This window comes from Panicum virgatum, chromosome 5K (genome assembly GCF_016808335.1).
Source record: "Panicum virgatum strain AP13 chromosome 5K, P.virgatum_v5, whole genome shotgun sequence".
In the NCBI taxonomy this organism is placed as follows: Eukaryota; Viridiplantae; Streptophyta; class Magnoliopsida; order Poales; family Poaceae; genus Panicum; species Panicum virgatum.
Genome location: NC_053140.1, coordinates 55,649,985 through 55,667,057, shown reverse-complemented (window position 1 = coordinate 55,667,057; position 17,073 = coordinate 55,649,985). Strand labels below are relative to the sequence as shown.

Sequence of the window (17,073 nt, the reverse complement as noted above, 5' to 3'; positions counted from 1 at the left end):
TTTCAGCAGCCGTCTTTCAAAGACACCCTCGGGCACAGATGCCCAGGTAGATGCTCTCGCAGAGAGATCATCTGCTGCTGAGTTGTGCTCGCGGGGAACGTGTTGCAGTTCCAAGGCGTCGAAGTCCTTCTCGAGCTTCCTCACGTGTATGAGGTATGCCGCGAGCTGGGGATTGTTGCAGTTGCAATCCCCTCGGACCTGCTTGATGATTAGCTGGGAGTCCCCCTTCACCAGAAGCTGCCGGACCCCCAATGAGAGGGCTTGCGTCAGGCCAAAGATCAGAGCTTCGTATTCCGCCATGTTGTTGGTGGCCTTGAACTCAAGGTGCACCATGTACTTCAGCTGATCTCCGTTTGGGTCGATGAGGACCACACCAGCCCCGGCCCACTTCTCGCGGGCGTACCCATCAAAGAAGAGTGTCCAGTGAGGCTCGGTGAAGACTGGTGTCCTGATTTCCGACTCCGGGGGCCCAGCATTTATGACCGGACCCCCAGGGTTGCTTGGGGAAGGAGTCCACTCCGCTATGAAATCAGCCAGGATCTGGCTCTTGACCGCATGGCGTGGCTGGAAATCCAGTTGGAACTCTGCCAGCTCTGCTGCCCACTTGGCGATATTGCCTGTGGCGTTGGAGTTGTGTAGGATCGCTCTTAATGGGTAAGAGGTCACTACAATAACTCGGTGTGCTTGAAAGTAGTGGCGCAGTTTCCTGGACGCAATAAGTATTGCATAGATAAGCTTATGCGTCTCAAGATACCTGACCTTTGCCTCGTGGAGGACTTCACTGACGTAGTAGACTGGCTTCTGGACGGTCCGGACCCTAGTTCCCGGGTCCGGCTCGCCCTTGTCCACCACATCTGTCCCTTGGGCTCCCAGTGGTTCTGGGTTCCCACTAGGATGAGGCTCCCCCGGACCTGCCTGTGCAGGATCCGGACCTTCAAGCTGGGGTGAGGCTGACGGGCCCCTGTGTCCGGGGTCCGGCTCACCATCCTTGGCCAACAGGACCTTGGAGCTCCCCTGGCGAGTTTGCTCCATCCTTTCGGCGACCAGCACCATGCTGACCGCCTCCGCAGATGCAGCAAGATACAGAAACAACGGCTCACCGGGTTCTGGAGCCACCAATACTGGCAGCGAGGTGAGGTGCTGCTTCAGCTCCTGGAAGGCCTGTTCAGCCTCTTCGGTCCAAGAAAATGGACCGGACCTCCTCAATAGCTTGAAGAAGGGAATGGCCCTCTCGGCCAGCCTCGATATGAAGCGGCTAAGAGCAGCGAGAGATCCAGTAAGCTTCTGGACGTCCTTGATGCGGCCAGGAGGCCTCATTGCTTCGATCGTCTTGATCTTGGCTGGGTTTGCCTCGATGCCTCGATGCGAGACCAGGAAACCCAGCAGCTTCCCTGCTGAGACGCCGAAGATGCACTTCTTTGGGTTCAGCTTCGTGCGCGTGGAGCGAAGACGGTCGAAGACGAGGGACAGGTCCTCGACTAGTGTTGACCCTACCTTAGTCTTGACCACAATGTCATCGACATAAACCTTAACAATATCTCTAATTAGATTACAGAAGGTTTTGTTCATAGCTCGTACAAACGTGGGTAAGGCATTCCTTAGACCATACGGCATGACAATGTAGCAATAAAGCCCATCTACTGTTACAAAGGCAGTATGCTTCCTATCCTCTCTACACATCTGAATCTGGTGGAAACCAGAGTATGCATCTAGGAAAGACAAAAGGTCACACCCGGAGGTGGAGTCCACGATCTGATCGATACGCGGAAGAGGATAGGGGTCTCTTGGACATGCCTTGTTGAGGCTGGTGTAGTCGATGCACATCCGAAGCTTCCCATTGGCCTTTGGGACGACGACCGGATTGGCCAACCACTCGGGGTGGTGGACCTCCTCGACGAAGCCGGCGTGTAGGAGCTTACGGACTTCTTCGCGGATGAAGTTCTGCCGCTCCACGGACTGCTTCCGAGGCTTCTGGCGCACCGGCGTGGCGTCGGGGTAGATCCTCAAATTGTGCTCGATCACTTCCCTGGGGATCCCGGGCATCTGTGACGGTTCCCAGGCGAACACGTCGACATTTGCCCGGAGGAAAGCGATGAGCGCGTCTTCCTATTTCTCCTCCAGGTTCCCCGCGATGCGGGTGGTCCTGGTGGAGTCTGCTCCAATCTGTACCGTCTTCACGGGAACTTGGTCCGGATCAGATGGTTGGACCTTGGGAGCCTTTGCAGGCGCCCTGGGTTACGAGGTGGACGGATCCTCCTCGGAGCGTGCAGCCTCTGCCGCCAGAGTATGCAGTCTCTCAACTGCAGCGACGGCAGCGGTGCGGTCACCCTGCACGGTGAGGACTCCGGCAGGGGAAGGCATCTTCAAGACCAAATACCCATAGTGGGCAATGGCCATGAAGCGGTAGAGTGCCGGTCGGCCAATGATGGCGTTGAACGGGAGGTTCACCTCCGCAACATCGAACATGACGCTCTCTGTGCGGAAGTTCTCCTCGGTCCCGAACGTGACCGGCAATGTGATGCTCCCCAGAGGGAACACCGGGTGTGGGCCCACTCCGGAGAATGGGCGAGACGGAGTCAGCTTGGACTCTGGGATCTGCAGCTGCTTAAACGCTGCATAACTGATGACGTTGAGGCCAGCCCCACCGTCAATCAGCACGTGGTAGAGCCTCACGTTGGATATGACAGGAGCGGTGACTAAAGGTAGCACACCAGCTCCGGCCATATTCTCCGAGCAGTCGGATGGCCCGAAAGAGATGGTGTTCATCCACCTCTGGTGCGGCGGCGCCCTCGGGACCCCCGGCTTCACCGAAAGGACCTCCCGGCAAAGGGTCTTCACGTCCCGCCGGGAGACGAGCTCCCAGCTCCCGCCATACATTATGTACAGCTTCTTGCGGCGGTCGCCGTTGTCGGAACCGGAGTCGTCGTCGTGATAGACGCCCTTCAGCTCTCGAGCGGGGGATTGGTACCCCAGCTCCTTCTCCCCGGCCGCGGCCCCGCTGTCAGAGGCCTTCTCCTTGCCGGCCCGCTGGCGAGGAGGGGATGAGCCATCCTTAGAGGACTGCTCACGCCGCCCACTGACCCGCTTCGCGAGCTTTTGGATCTCGCGGCAGTCAGCGGCGCTGTGGCGAGCGGTGGGATGCACTGGGCATGAACCTCCGCTTCCACCTTGCGGGCGAGGGCGTTTGCCGTGTGCATTCTGGCCTCCAGCCGCTGCCGCCGCAGCTGGCGCCGCTGCTGGCGCTGCTGCTGCAACGACTGGTCCGCCAGAATGCGGCTCCTTGCGACCCCGGTTCTTCTTCTTCTTCTTGCCACCGCCCGGAGTGGTAGCACTGGAGCCACCATCCTTGGTGTCTCCGTCTTGGGGGGCTGAGTGCCATGCACGGCCCTCAGCGGCCCTGGCACACTTGTCTGCCAGGGAGAAAAGCGTAGTGACGCTTTCCACCTCGTGCGTCGCCAGCTTCTCTAGCATCTTCTCATCACGTACCCCCTGGCGGAAAGCAGTAATAATATATGCATCTGAGATACGAGGAATGGTCCCCCGTACCTTGGTGAAGCGCGAGATGAAGGCCCGAAGCGTTTCCCCGGGTTTTTGCCTCATGGCGTGAAGGTGTGCCTCCACACCATGCTGCTGGTAGGCGCTGGCGAAGTTCGCTGTGAACCTCGCACAGAGCTCTTCCCAGGACTGGATCGTCCCACGTGTGAGATTCATGAGCCAGGTCCGGGCTGGCCCAGACAAGGCTACATGAAAGTAGCTTGCCATTACGGCGCCGTTACCACCAGCCGCTGTGATGGCGGTAACATACACCTGCAGGAATTCTGACGGGTTAGTAGTACCGTCGTACTTTTCCGACAGGTGGGGGCGGAACTTGGGTGGTCACGCCACGGCGCGGAGGTGCTCCGCAAGTGCAGCACAGCCCACCCCGGCCACCGGTGCGCCTGACTGAATCTGGGCGTTCACCGGAGGCCTGGGTGCCGCCGCGTCCAGATCAACATTGAGGTTGCGTCCCTCAATGTTGAGACGGCGCACTCGCGCCCTCTCGACAGCGATGCGGGCATCCTCCCCCGCGCGCCGGCGGTTGAGCTCCGCCCGCAAGTCTTCTGTTCGTGCACCCCTCACGGTAGGGGAGCGCACAGATGCCGACGCACCGCCCTGACGCTGGTGGTAAGGTACCACCGCGTTGCCAGGCGGAGGTCGTTGCCCAGTCTTTGCAGAACTGGGGGAGGCCTGAGCCAGGTGGAGGAGACGGTCGACATCGTCCCGCCACTGCTTCAGGGCGTCTGGCGAGGCTGCCTCAGCCGGGGGGGGTTGCGAAGCAACTCCCTAGCCGCTGCCAGCGCTCCGCCGCTCGCAGCCTGTGAGGGGGCCCTTGATGGGCGCCCTGACTCTTGCCGGCGAGCAGCGAGCGCCGCCGCCAGTGGTGGCTGCTCCACAGTCACAGTTGCCCCTGGAGCAGGAACGCGAGAGGCATGTGGCGTGGAGGATGCCACACCCTCTGTCATCTCCACGTCGTCCACGCGAACCATGGGGACGAAGAAAAGATGAACTGCGACCAGCTGATGCCCCTACCTGGCGCGCCAAATGTCGTGGTGCTGCAAACCACAGCCGGGTGGCAGAAGGCACCCGCCCTAGCCCAGAGGGTGTATACTCAGGGGGTAGCTAGTCTTAGATCGGTCTCACTCAAGAACACGAGGAACACAGCAGGATTTAGAGTGGTTCGGGCCGCCGGAGCGTAATACCCTACGTCCACTGTGTGTTGTATTGCCTTCCCACGAGAGTGAGAAGGTTGCGAGAGCTTGAGTCAGTCTGGATTGTCCTGTGCACAGCGAGCGCCTCCCTTTTATATCTCAAGGGGGTGCGTACACAGCTGTTGGATCCCCGACAGGTGGGTCCAACGATGCAGTATAAAATAACGTACTTGTTCCTACATTATGGCGTCGCAGGCAAAGGAGATCTCTCTCTTGGATTCCCTCGCCTGCTCCCGGAGCCCTTCGTCCATCATGTCCTGGCGTTGTCTTGTCAGGTCGGGCCTGTCGTAGCTAGCGGCACCGCTCGCCACACTGCTTAAGCGGGTGGTGTAGCTTGCGGCGTAGGCGGCATGATGGAAAAGTGTCGTGCTGTCATATCCATTTAATGCTGCAGGCGGGCTCTGCGCGGGTGCGGTACAGGCGGCTGCACTGTGCTCCTTGGTAATACGCGGTGCTCAGCGAGGCCTGACAAGGCTGTCTTGCGTACCGCGGCGGCAGAGCACGCCTTGTCCACCACATTAAATGCGGCAGGTGAGCGAGTCTTCCTGCGGAAGACTCGCGCACGATCCCGCGTCTCCGGGACACGTGGCGGCTCCGGACCCCTACACGGTGGGGGGAGTCCGGACGGGCGCAGGAGGTCCCGGACCCCTCTGGGGGTCCGCGGCCTCGGCGGTCAGCCCGGAGCTTCCCTTCCTTAGAGACACGTGGCGTCACCGGACCCATCCTCAGGCGGGGAACGGTCCGGGGCCGTTGGTGTGGTGAGGGAAAAGCCTGGCCTGGTGAGGGAAAAGCCTGGCCTGTGGGGCCTGGCTACTCCGTCTTTCCCGCGCAGCTACGGATAACTACGCGGGTCCTGCCTTGCTGCAGTAAGAGTGGGTATCCCTGTTACAGGGTACCGACAATAACCATTTCAGCACCCAGTCCATGATTGCCTCGAAATATTCAGAATCTCAGAAATAGACCGGAAAAAGGTATTCCACTTATTCCACAACACTCTTTTTGTTGATTACCACTATGGCACTCGCTCAATCATATTACAAACTATGACCCTGCACAGCGTTCCATTTAGCATTTTTGTCCTCACAATCCAGAGGGAAACTTGTGTGATCGACTTATAAGTGACTGAACAAGTTATAAGGCAAAGCAAAAACCAATAGAGGACAAACATTTTGACTTTTGACTCTGTTGTTCAATAGAAATAAACAGTATGCAGTACTCCGTAGGTCCTAAACTACAAGAATTGATGAAATCATTCGTGTTCACTGAATTCAAGTCTGGACCACATTAAAGAAATAGCTTCCAAACATAATTTTCATATATGTCAATATGTGTACGAATAAGTTAGATCCAGCCTGAAAAACTGACTTAAGCAAAAACGTAAAACAAGATACTATCCAGATTAACCCCCACCTATATGATACACACACGAACCTACTCATCTACAAAATCTTCACACCCTAAGGTTACAACTTCGTTAGAAAGATTAGAATTCAAAGAAGAACCAGGATGTAGAGGGGTTATAGTAAGTTAAGAACTAATGACCAGCATAAGGAAAGCATCAGTAAAATTGAACCAATGCTCTTTGCTCCCCTACCACAACACCACCACCAATTTACACAAACTGACACCTCTAGTAAATAAATGTTGAACTCAGCTAAAAATTAACACCTTATTTTTGCAGTAAATTACTCCACAGAGGCACGCATGATACACATTGATCTGAAGCCAAACCAAATATCCCAATACCGGCAACTTAACTGCCTGAATCGAAAGTTTAAAAGTACTAATAGAACAGATACGTTTTTCAGGTGTGACTAAAATTAACACCCAATCATCAATCAATAATGTACACAACAAGATGTCCAGACATATAAAATCAATCACTTGAATCTATCTTAAGGCTACTGGCCAGTGCAAATGGCACGGGTCAGTCGAGGAATCCAGTCTTCCGCCAGACTGCATTGCGTACCTGGCGGAGGTCCCGTCCCTTGAGCGTGCGCCCGGCTCCTTCCAGCACTGAGAACGTCGTCATCGGCGACTCCCGTGCCCGCGCGCGCGCCACCATCTCATGCGGCGGCAGCATCTCCTCGTCGTCCTCATCCAGGGAGGAGAGGGGAAACCGTAAAGTCTTTCCACCCATCACCTTGGGCGGCTTATGCAACCGCGCCGCAGGGACATTGACCGGCAGAGACCGCGCCACATGCGGCGCCGGCGCCGGCGCCGGGCGGGGGACGGCGGGGATCATGCGGGGAGGGGCAGCGGGGGACGGCGATGTCGATGAAGAGGATCGAGGCGGCGAGCGGCGGCGCTCGGGTAGGGCGTCCAGGATGCCCTCCGGCGGGCTGCGGAGACGGGGGAGAGGGCTAGGGTTTGCGGGGCGCACGGAGGATAGGATGAGCGGGCGCCTCACCGGCTGCGGCGGCTCGGGCGAGCCGGATCCTGCGGAGAAGAGGTCGTCCTCGTCGAGCTCGAAGGCAGCGGAGGCGGACTGGTCGCCGGCGGCTGTGGGGGTAAGGAAGGAGCCGAGGAAGCGCTCGGCGCTGGGGGAGCTCCTGACGCGCGCGCGCTCCATGGTTGAGCTGAGCGAGACGTCACGTCACTGGTGGGAGGTGGCGAGACGGCGGCGAGAGCGCAGGTGATCGGCGAGTAATGAATGGCAGGCGTGCCGAATGCCGATGCAGACTTGGGGTCCACAAGTCCGTGGCGGAGCAAGCCCTTTGGAAAGGGGGGGAGAAGACGGTGGGCCGTGGGCCGTTTGGACGAGCCACTCTTGAGCCCAGTCCTGAAGATGGGCTCGGGCCGAGCTGAGTCCAGAGAATACCGATCCAACCCATCCAAAGCCCGTAATCTACCCTAAAAAAAAAAAATCCAAAGCCCGTAATCCCGTAACAAACCATCTGGACAAAAAGTACCCCACGGAAAATCGAATCGAATCGGAGAAAAAAAAGAAAAAATCGTTTTCCTTTTCTTCCGAAGTCGTCCTCTTCTTCCCGTCGCTTCGCCGTGCCGCACCAGGGAAGGGAGGAGGCTTCCCCGCGAAGCTCGCCATGATCTCGCCGGTAACCACAAGAGCCGCCCCGCTTCTCCTGCCGCGCTTCTCACCATTGATTCGCACGGCTGCTAATTGGCGCTGAATCTGTCTATGGGGGCTCTGGCAGGAGAGGAGCCCGTCGCAGAGCCCGCGGTCGCCGGCGGGGCCGGGGGCGGCGGCGGCGGCGGTGGCGCCGTTCCTTTCGATCTCCGTCACGGATCCCGTCAAGATGGGCACCGGCGTGCAGGCCTACATCTCCTACCGCGTCATCACCAAGGTAATCTGGTGTGGTCTCGGCTACCAAACCGCGAAGTCGTCAGTTGCTCCTGGTTTAGTGATTGATTTTGCAACATGCTCTTCGAGTTAATGTTTTGCTTATACTCGTGCGAGTTGCCTAATTTTAGAGCTATTTTTTGCACAGTTTGTGTTGCAGCATAAGAGCTGGATCAGTGAATTCTAAATTTGGGTTATGACTTCCTTATATAGATCTGGAACTAATATCAGTTTTCATCCAGTATTAATTGAAGCTCATTCTGTCCATCTAGATTTAAGTAAAGTGTTCGATAGATATCATGTAACCAGTAGAGCTATCAGTAAAGTATTTACTGGAGGAAGAAAACAGTGGAGAATTGAACTGTGTTTCTGAACTTTGAAATCAGCGGGCTAGAAGAACAAACTATGTAGCATCAGGACAGTATGAAGGCACTAGTGTTATGACTTTAAAGGTGGCTGTAAGTTCGAATTGTGAAAAATGGGCATTTGAGTTTAATAATAAATCGAAACAGTAACTAAATGCAATCTTCCATCTAAGCAATTTAATGATGTATTGCTCAAATTGCATGGTAAACTTGTAAAGAACTGCTAACAACTGTGCACTTTTTTGACATCCAACACTAGTTGATTTGCCACAATTTTGTTTCTGTAGACCAACTTGCCTGAATTTGAGGGACCAGAGAAAATTGTTATTCGTCGCTATAGTGATTTTGAATGGTTGCATGATAGGCTTGCTGAGAAGTACAAAGGCATTTTTATACCTCCCCTTCCAGAGAAGAATGCTGTTGGTAAGATCCCAAATTATGATTTTCGTAACAATGTTTTTTAATCTTTTGGGACAAGAAGTCTCTGGATTGCTGAACAATTGTGCTAATGACTTGTGTGTTGATTACTGGGCTTTTTAATTCTTTGCTATCAGAGAAATTTCGTTTTAGCAAGGAGTTCATTGAATTGCGGCGTCAAGCTCTGGACTTATTCGTGAACAGGATAGCTTCACACCCTGAACTCAAGCAAAGTGAAGTCTTGAGGGTATTTTTGCAGGCTGATGAAGAGGTAATTAGATTGTGTTTTAGTTAAGTTTCTTTTCATAAACCATAGTTCTTGAAACAAAGTATTGTACTATTTTAGGGAAATGTCCACTGATCATTTTGCTTGATTTCATGCTGAAATTTCCTCCAGAATATAAATAAATAAGTCAGTCAGATACCATAGGTTGTGAAGGTCTGATTGTTTAATTGTTCAACTTCATACTCTATAATAGTCTCTTGCATCCTTGTAGCTTGCAGGGCTCGTGCTCTCTTGTTGGTTGTCTACTTGTCTTATATCTTTCTATATCCATAACTCCATGCTTACATATATCTCATTCTTGTGACTAAATAATTTATTGTTGGTTTTGATCTTCTGCTCATGTTTCTTTTTCCTTTGCATGAAGCAGAAAATGGATAGGGCAAGGTCTTATGAGACTGGCATTTTTAAGAAACCAGCAGATTTCTTACAGATGTTTAAGGTACTGTGTCTCGTATGTCCAGTGAGACATTCATGCTACTTATTTGCAGGATTATAAATAGCATTATTCCGACCTCCCTCCATCCCTCCCAGTATTGACATTACATTTACTGATTAACAATCGTGTCTCCATTTTCATTTAGGATGTACAGTCAAAAGTTAGTGATGTTGTTCTGGGAAAAGAAAAGCCGGTGGAGGAATCTACTCCTGAATATGAGAAGCTTAAAAATTACATATTTGAGCTAGAAAATCATTTAGCAGAGGCACAGAAACAAGCATACCGTCTTGTGAAAAGACACAGAGGTATATCAATTGATCTGTTTATTCAGTTTCTCATACTTATAAAATACCTGGCAAGTTTGCAGATTTTTTTTCATTGTGAGACTGGTTTGAACAAATTAAACAATGCAATTTCAGTAATTAAAAAATTATGCTTGTTCTAGATTTAGTTTCTTTTTGAAAAAAAAAACAATTGACATGGAGTGGGATATCACAAGGCACATGAACATGCATCCAGAATAAGATCTCATTTTTCTTTTTTTGGGTGTGAAATTTTGTTTACCCGGATAGCGAGATGAGTTACACAATCCTGAATTTCATTTATCAGAACTTGGGCAATCTTTGGCGGAGTTCGGAAAGGCGATCAAGCTTTTAGGTGCTTGTGAAGGAGATGTGATGGAAAAGGTGTTTTCTGAAGTTGGTTCAAAGTCAGAGATGTTGTCAATAAAACTGCAAAGAGAGGTAACCATTATACTCTGACATAGTACTGCTTATTAGTGCTAAATGCCATTTTTAACAATATATGTTTCTGGGACCTAACGACGCTGAGATGCTATTATTGTAGGCAGACAACCTTCTCTTTAACTTTGAAGAACCATTGAAAGATTATGTCCGTGCCGTCCAATCAATAAAAGTGAGGATCTTTATCTTGGCATATGCATCAATCTTGTAACATTGAATTTTTTTTAACTAAATTGGGTTCAAGCAGGCCACTATGATGGATCGAGCCAATGCTTTCAGGCAGCACTTTGATTTGGATCAGGAGAGGAAGTATAAAGAGCTTAACCTGTATGTGTTGCGGACTCTTGTTATCTTTTTTTTTTCCTTTCCAGTCTTGAACAATGTTAACTAATCAGGAACAAATATGCTGATCCAGTGGCCTTACATGTTTCTATACATTCTAGTTTGCAATGTATCAATCAGGGTCCTGATAACCAAAAACGGAGCCTTATCTGTTAATATAAAGCTGATCCCATGGTTACAATTGAGAGCTTTCTAATGCTGTTTCCACTGCAGTGAAAAATTGAAATTCATGAACCCCGAGAAGTATGCCGAAGCAGAATCAGAGTTTAGAGAGGCAAGTTGATTTTCATAGAGGAATTCTTGTTATGGATGAAGTTTACAGTTCTTGTTCGCTGATGTCTTGTTGTTCTTACAGTTGAAAGCAGACAGCGAGGAGGCTACAAAGAAGTTTGAACACATAGTTAGACTAATGAATGAAGAACACGCTCGTTTCCAGGAGGAAAAAACAGCTGATATCGGACTTGCATTCCATGAATTTGCCAAAGGGCAGGCTAAGCTAGCCAAAGACATTGCTGATGCGTGGCGCAGCGTCCTCCCAAAGCTGGAAGCTTGTTCGACATCATAAGTGTGATTCATGTTTCCTCGTGATGTTTGGGATAGGGATTCACACTAGGTTGAGTTTTAGGCTGTTTTTCCCGGCCTGTTTTGACACTGATTCCTGTATACTTAAAAGTGATGTTTGGAGATGATACAGCTATTAGATTCAGTCAGACATCATTTCTTCCTGTTGAGTATGTGTAACCGTCTTCTTTTCTTTGATCAGTTGACAATTTGACAGAACTACTGGAATCTCGTAATAATGATAGTTAATGATGAAGATCGACTGGACCATGGTGCTCTTTACTATAACTTTCTCAAAGTAACATATAGCTTCAGTTTCTTTGAGTACTCAAGAGAGAACTAGAATAACAGGATTCAATGGGCTCTCAGTAATTACAGAGGAGGGGATTGCAGCTCTTAATCGTGTGCCATTTATTTACATTGTCAAATTCGCGCAATCTGAATAGACTTTTGGAGAGCCTCAAGGAGGCTTCTCATGATCCTGGGCTCTCCAGGTGGCTCCTTGTCCTTCATAGGACCGTTCCTGATGGCTTGGAATACCAGACCGGTGCCGTCCGGAGCCTGAGAAACCAGGCAATCGATGTAAACCAGCGTCTGCGTCGCGCCGTCCTCCACTGCGATGAACCCTAGTCTGATCCCGCCCTCGACCTTGTCCACCTGATTGCACACGAAACGGAAGTCTTCCATCAGGTGAAGAAATCTCGAGCAACGAACCAACGGGTCATATCAAAATTTCTCTATTTTTTTTTCCTACCTTGAGAGGCACCGGAAGCGGCAGGTTGGCGCCTTGGCAGAGGCTGTTTCCCCACTGCCAGTAAAACAAAATCAGAATTCAGAACACGATCAGTTTCAGAGTTTCAGCCATGTCGAAGCACCATTCGATGGCCTCGATGCATTGCCGTTTGTTGCCTTCCGAGGCAGGAACGCTGACCTGAAAGAGTAAGCTCTCGAAGCGAGCGATGTCGATGTTGCCGGGCAGCCTCACCGTGCCGAGGCTGACCCCGTCGTCGTCGTCACCGGCCGGGACAATGCCGCCCTTCCCTGCCGCGGCGCACGGCGGTTTGACGGCCACTATGGCTTGGAAGCCGAGGAGCCTCTCACGCTTCTTCCAGCACCCGGCGCCGCGGAAGAGGGGCTTGCCGGTGCACGCATGCTTCTGCAGCGCCGTCGACGAAAAGGAAGAGCTGGGCCTGGGCAGACGGGTCAGCAACATCTTCCCTTGCAGTTGTGTGTACAAAAGCTCTGAGCTGGGGAGTGGGGAGGGTCCAAGTCAAATGGACATTCAGGACAGCAAGCAAGGCGAAGGAGAGCAGCAGCAGGAGCGTGTTCATTCGTGAGGACACGAAGAGATAAGCTGATGTCTGAAGCGAGCTGCTCGTCCTCACGAGATCGAGGTGTGTGGTCCGCTCAACACGGCGGTCGCTGTTCCTGGTCCATTAATTACAGGATTTAAATATTCTAAGAGGTTCTGTACCATCAAGTGACAGGTTGGCCGAGTGGTCTAAGGCGCCAGATTTAGGCTCTGGTCCGAAAGGGCGTGGGTTCAAATCCCACAGCTGTCAACAATGTTTTCCCTTTTTCTTAATTTTCCCTATTTTTTTGGGCTGCCTGAACTCTGGAAGCCTTCCCCAACCATCGGCCACATCGCTGCTTCCAATCGGCGTCCGGGCCTTGGCCAGGGCTCCCGCGAAGCAATCGGCCATGGTGGCGTCTCTCCGAGCCTCGTCCTCTCTCCGTTCACGCCTCCTCTCGTCCTCCTCCGGGTGTTCTCCGTGGCGCTTCCTCCTCTCCTCGCCCGTCCACTCGGACGCCCCCCACCAGACCGAAACCCTCGCCTTCGACGAGATCCAGCTGTCGCCCGAGAAGCCGCCCACCGCCACCGCCTTCGTCCTCCACGGCCTCCTCGGCTCCGGCCGCAACTGGCGCTCCTTCTCGCGCGCACTCGCCTCCGAACTCCATAACCGCTCCCCTTCAGACGGTATAAGCTGGTCGCAATTTTTTTGATGCAATGAGCACATTAAGTTCCCCTAATTTCCATTGCTATCTATAGTGCACGTGATGTCCATATATAGTTTAGAGATTTCTGCTGAAGGACAGGAAGTTGTACAGCTGAATTGTATGGCGTTGCGTGCGCATTCGTGTGCAGAGTGGAGGATGGTTCTCGTGGATTTGAGGAACCATGGCAGGTCGGCCGGGATTAAGGGGTTCGGCCCGCCCCACAACATGTCGACTGCCGCGAAGGACCTTGCTGATTTGGTGAAAGCTTGTGGTTGGACATGGCCGGATGTTGTTGTGGGTCACTCTATGGGTGGAAAGGTCGCGCTAGATTTTGCAGAGAGCTGCTCGCGTGGTGTGTATGGAGAATCGGCTGTTCTTCCCAAACAGGTGCGAGAGTTATTGTTAGTTTCGGCACAGGTTGTTCTACAATTGTTCTACTGCAATCCTTACATATTGTTTTGATTTCCTAATTGGAAATAGCAGCTCACAGTGGTTAACTAGCAACAATGAGATAACTAAACTGAGGTAGAAACTGGAATTTCATGCTCCTGTAGGCTAAGGGCCTGTTTGGATGGGCTAAAGTTGAGTGCTAGCAAAAATATAAAGTCTTGGTTAGAGTTTAGCCCACCCCATTAGCACTCCCATTTGGATAGGATAGTGCTAAACTGTAGCACTTTAGGGCATTAGCACTTGGATCCAAACACCCCCTAAGCCTAAGCACATTTCTTTGGATTCGTGTACTTGGAATTTTAATCTAGATCAAAGAGTGGTTACGACACTTTCTTTGCTCGTCTGTCATGAATGTACTACTGTTGCAGACAATCACTGTGTTCGGCAGCCAGCTCCAGCTCCAGTCCAACAGTATTTTTCTCTCACACCACTCCAGCCACCAGCTCCAGGTCCAACCAGCCCAATAGTATTTTTCTCTCACACCACTCCAACTCCAGCCTCCAACTCCAGCCTGCCGAACGCAGTGAATTTCATGTTATGATTCATTTCTGTAAGCAAGTTCTTTATTGTGGGATTGTGTTTGCAATTGTTCAAGCCTACAGTTCATAATACTGGATAAGATGAGATGATTTGTCACTATGTTATATTGTTATATTTTCCTTTGATGCAGAACAGCTCTGGGTCCTAGATTCTGTCCCTGGACAAGTAGTAACTGATAACAGTGATGGTGAAGTTGAAAGGGTTTTGCAAACGCTAGCGAGTCTTCCTTCTTCACTTCCATCACGCAAGTACGATCTCTATCCCTTCCCTTGCTGGGATTTAGTCATTCCTGCTACTTGATGCATTTATGTAGCAACATGGATACAGACTTAGACTCTTAACAACACAAGCTTAGAGAGAATAATGAAACCAATGAAGAATAAATTGTGAAACTGGGAGTATGATGCATAACTACAATATTGTAAAACCATAGGCTATAACTGTGTGGAGAGAAGATGTCCGCGGATGCGTAATCTGGGTAGTTCAATTGCAAGCTTATCAACTTAAACATTCAGGTGTCCTGGATGATATATTTGTTGATTTTTATAAGTGATAATGGTTTGTATTAAGGGAAATGTAAATTCTAGCAGTCTATGTTCTGGTGCTTCATAAAATCTATAATCAATCTGAGTGACAGTCTAGCAGAACTATAATCCATTAAAAACTTGAAATATGTTGATGCTTGAAGTGCCGATATTTTTCTGTACTATTCAATCAGGCAAGCAACCCTACTGTTCAAGGATTGGAAATATTTTGGACATGTCTGGATGTTTAGCATGAACAGCCTCTGGAACTGCACATGTTAAATGATTTACATGTGTTCGCATCCTTAATGCTACTTGATTGTTGTGTGCCACCAGGTGGGTTGTCGACCACATGCTCAGCCTTGGATTTTCAAAGTCTCTTTCAGAATGGATTGGCACCAACTTAAAGAACGACAATGATGATGTGACCTGGGCTTCCGATCTTCAAGCTGCCATAGACATGTTTAATTCTTACAGGTAAGTTTTGGTTTATATTTACTGCTAACGACTAGACTCCTTTCCTGTCATCTTCCTCATCCACCTAAGCTAGTGAAGTTCTCATGTAACTGTGTGTATTATGCATAAGGGTCAAGAATTTCCTGTAGACATGAACAATAACATCAGGCAGGCCTATACTCTGCTCTAAATCATATTGCTGAGTTGAATTGTTGTTCATTTTCAGGGAAAAGAGCTACTGGGAACTGCTGGAGCATCCACCTAAGGATTTGGAGATTGCAATAGTACAAGCAGAGCGCAGCGACCGATGGGCCCCTGATGATGTTCAAAGGCTAAAAGCATTGGCAAAGAGGAGGGAGTCCAAGCCTGATGCAGGGAAGGTGTCACTCCACGTTTTACCCAACTCTGGCCATTGGGTTCATGTGGACAACCCCAAGGGACTACTTGAGATCATGGCGCCCAACTTCCTGTCAGCTGTTACACATTGAGCAATATTTTCAACTGGAAACTTCACATAGCATGACGTGTCAAGTTGGATGACCGGAGGGGTAGCATTTCTTCTCTCACTTTGTTACCGAATGAGAGCTCCTTGCATTTTTCTTTTCTTTCTTTTTCTGACAACACGCTTGCACCTTCTGTCAATAATAGAGGAAATTTAGAACATTTTCTTGAACACGCAGGAGAGTTGCACAGATGTAAGGCAAGCGTGTTGTCATGTTTTTCTTGAACACGCAGGAGAGTTGCGTACCTTTAAATTTAAATTAAGAATTGCGTTGTAATTCAGAATTTGAATTAAGAATCACGTTGCCATTCAGAATTTGAATTAAGAATCACGTTGCCATTCAGAATTTCAGGTCCAGCATTTGAGTGGCAGAGACTAGTCTTTTTTTTTTAAACGGAATCGGCAGGAGAGCTGCCTATTGTATTAATAAGAAGGAAAGCCAAGAGGCTTAACACTGTACAGAGATTAGCACAAAGCCAGAAAAAACGCGAGTGCTAAAAACACACAAGTGGACTCACACTCTACTAATAAGGTGTGCTAGGTGCTTCGCGCCCGCCACAATCCACATTGCGGTTTCATCTCTAATTTTTATTGTCACCACGAAAGAAGGGCGCTTCTGTATGGTTGAAAATACGAGCGTTGCGCTTCACCCAAACTTCCCAACAAATAAGGATCACTAAGGATTTCAAACCTTACTCCATGTGTCCCTGCAAACGCCGACCACCACTCATGGGCAGAGACTAGTCGCTCTTGAGTGCAGCAACGGGAACCCTATTTGGATGCATACTTACTCTATATCATATACACCGTGGGAGGGGGTAGGCCTGCTAATGGGTTGGGTTGAAATGGGTTTTATGGGGTGGGTTTTGAAATGGAGTTTGTTTGGATGATTTAAAATGGGTTGTATTAGTTAATGGGGTGGGTCGGGGCGGGTTCTATATAAATGCGGGTTGAGGCGGGTTGGGGTGGGTTGAAATGGATACTTTTTACAAAATAGTATAACTATATATAAATGTGGGTCCCACGTGAGAGCTGGACTCTGAAATTAAAACCACGTGTTTATATCAGAAAATTTTATCGAAATTGACTGAATTTTGTTGGAGATGACTCAGTACGACTGGCAGCTATTTTGTGCAAAGCAGTGTGGCTAGAACTACCTGTGGGCCCCACATGAAGAGCCGGACCCTGGAATTAAAACCTCGCGTTCACACTATAAAATTTTATCGAAATTGACTGAAATTTGTTGGAGATGACTCAGTACGACTGGCAGCTACTCTGTGCAAAGCAGTGTGGCTAGAACTACACGTGGGCTCCACATCAAGAGCCGGACCCTAGAATTAAAACCTCGCGTTCACACATAAAATTTTATCGAAATTGACTGAAATTTGTTGGAGATGACTC

General features: G+C 50.2%; 4 protein-coding genes and 1 non-coding gene across 5 annotated transcripts; 3 read left to right on the top strand and 2 right to left on the bottom strand.

The window, feature by feature from the left end:
• Positions 1 to 6,409: 6,409 nt before the first annotated feature.
• Positions 6,410 to 7,430, bottom strand: LOC120708759 (proline-rich receptor-like protein kinase PERK10). Its single transcript, XM_039994157.1, has one exon. It carries the CDS (start codon positions 7,318 to 7,320, stop codon positions 6,676 to 6,678), a length of 645 nt encoding a protein of 214 aa, XP_039850091.1. The 5' UTR covers positions 7,321 to 7,430; the 3' UTR covers positions 6,410 to 6,675.
• A 230-nt stretch (positions 7,431 to 7,660) lies between these two features.
• Positions 7,661 to 11,470, top strand: LOC120708756 (sorting nexin 1-like). Its single transcript, XM_039994154.1, has 11 exons — positions 7,661 to 7,807; positions 7,907 to 8,056; positions 8,705 to 8,840; positions 8,972 to 9,105; positions 9,488 to 9,559; positions 9,702 to 9,861; positions 10,166 to 10,299; positions 10,403 to 10,471; positions 10,547 to 10,626; positions 10,855 to 10,915; positions 10,997 to 11,470. Exons 1-11 carry the CDS (start codon positions 7,796 to 7,798, stop codon positions 11,204 to 11,206), a joined length of 1,218 nt encoding a protein of 405 aa, XP_039850088.1. The 5' UTR covers positions 7,661 to 7,795; the 3' UTR covers positions 11,207 to 11,470.
• LOC120708758 lies at positions 11,448 to 12,593 on the bottom strand. Its single transcript, XM_039994156.1, has 3 exons — positions 12,134 to 12,593; positions 11,957 to 12,010; positions 11,448 to 11,859 (listed from the first exon to the last, which is right to left on the bottom strand). The coding sequence occupies exons 1-3, from the start codon at positions 12,413 to 12,415 to the stop codon at positions 11,626 to 11,628; spliced, it is 570 nt and encodes a 189-aa protein (XP_039850090.1). The 5' UTR covers positions 12,416 to 12,593; the 3' UTR covers positions 11,448 to 11,625.
• Positions 12,594 to 12,684: 91 nt separating this feature from the next.
• TRNAL-UAG lies at positions 12,685 to 12,764 on the top strand. Its single transcript has one exon. It is a non-coding gene; the product is annotated as a tRNA-Leu (tRNA).
• Positions 12,765 to 12,773: 9 nt separating this feature from the next.
• On the top strand, positions 12,774 to 15,969 carry LOC120708757 (protein ABHD11-like). The gene is made up of 5 exons (XM_039994155.1): positions 12,774 to 13,180; positions 13,349 to 13,587; positions 14,326 to 14,438; positions 15,051 to 15,191; positions 15,397 to 15,969. The coding sequence occupies exons 1-5, from the start codon at positions 12,904 to 12,906 to the stop codon at positions 15,656 to 15,658; spliced, it is 1,032 nt and encodes a 343-aa protein (XP_039850089.1). The 5' UTR covers positions 12,774 to 12,903; the 3' UTR covers positions 15,659 to 15,969.
• Positions 15,970 to 17,073: the final 1,104 nt, after the last annotated feature.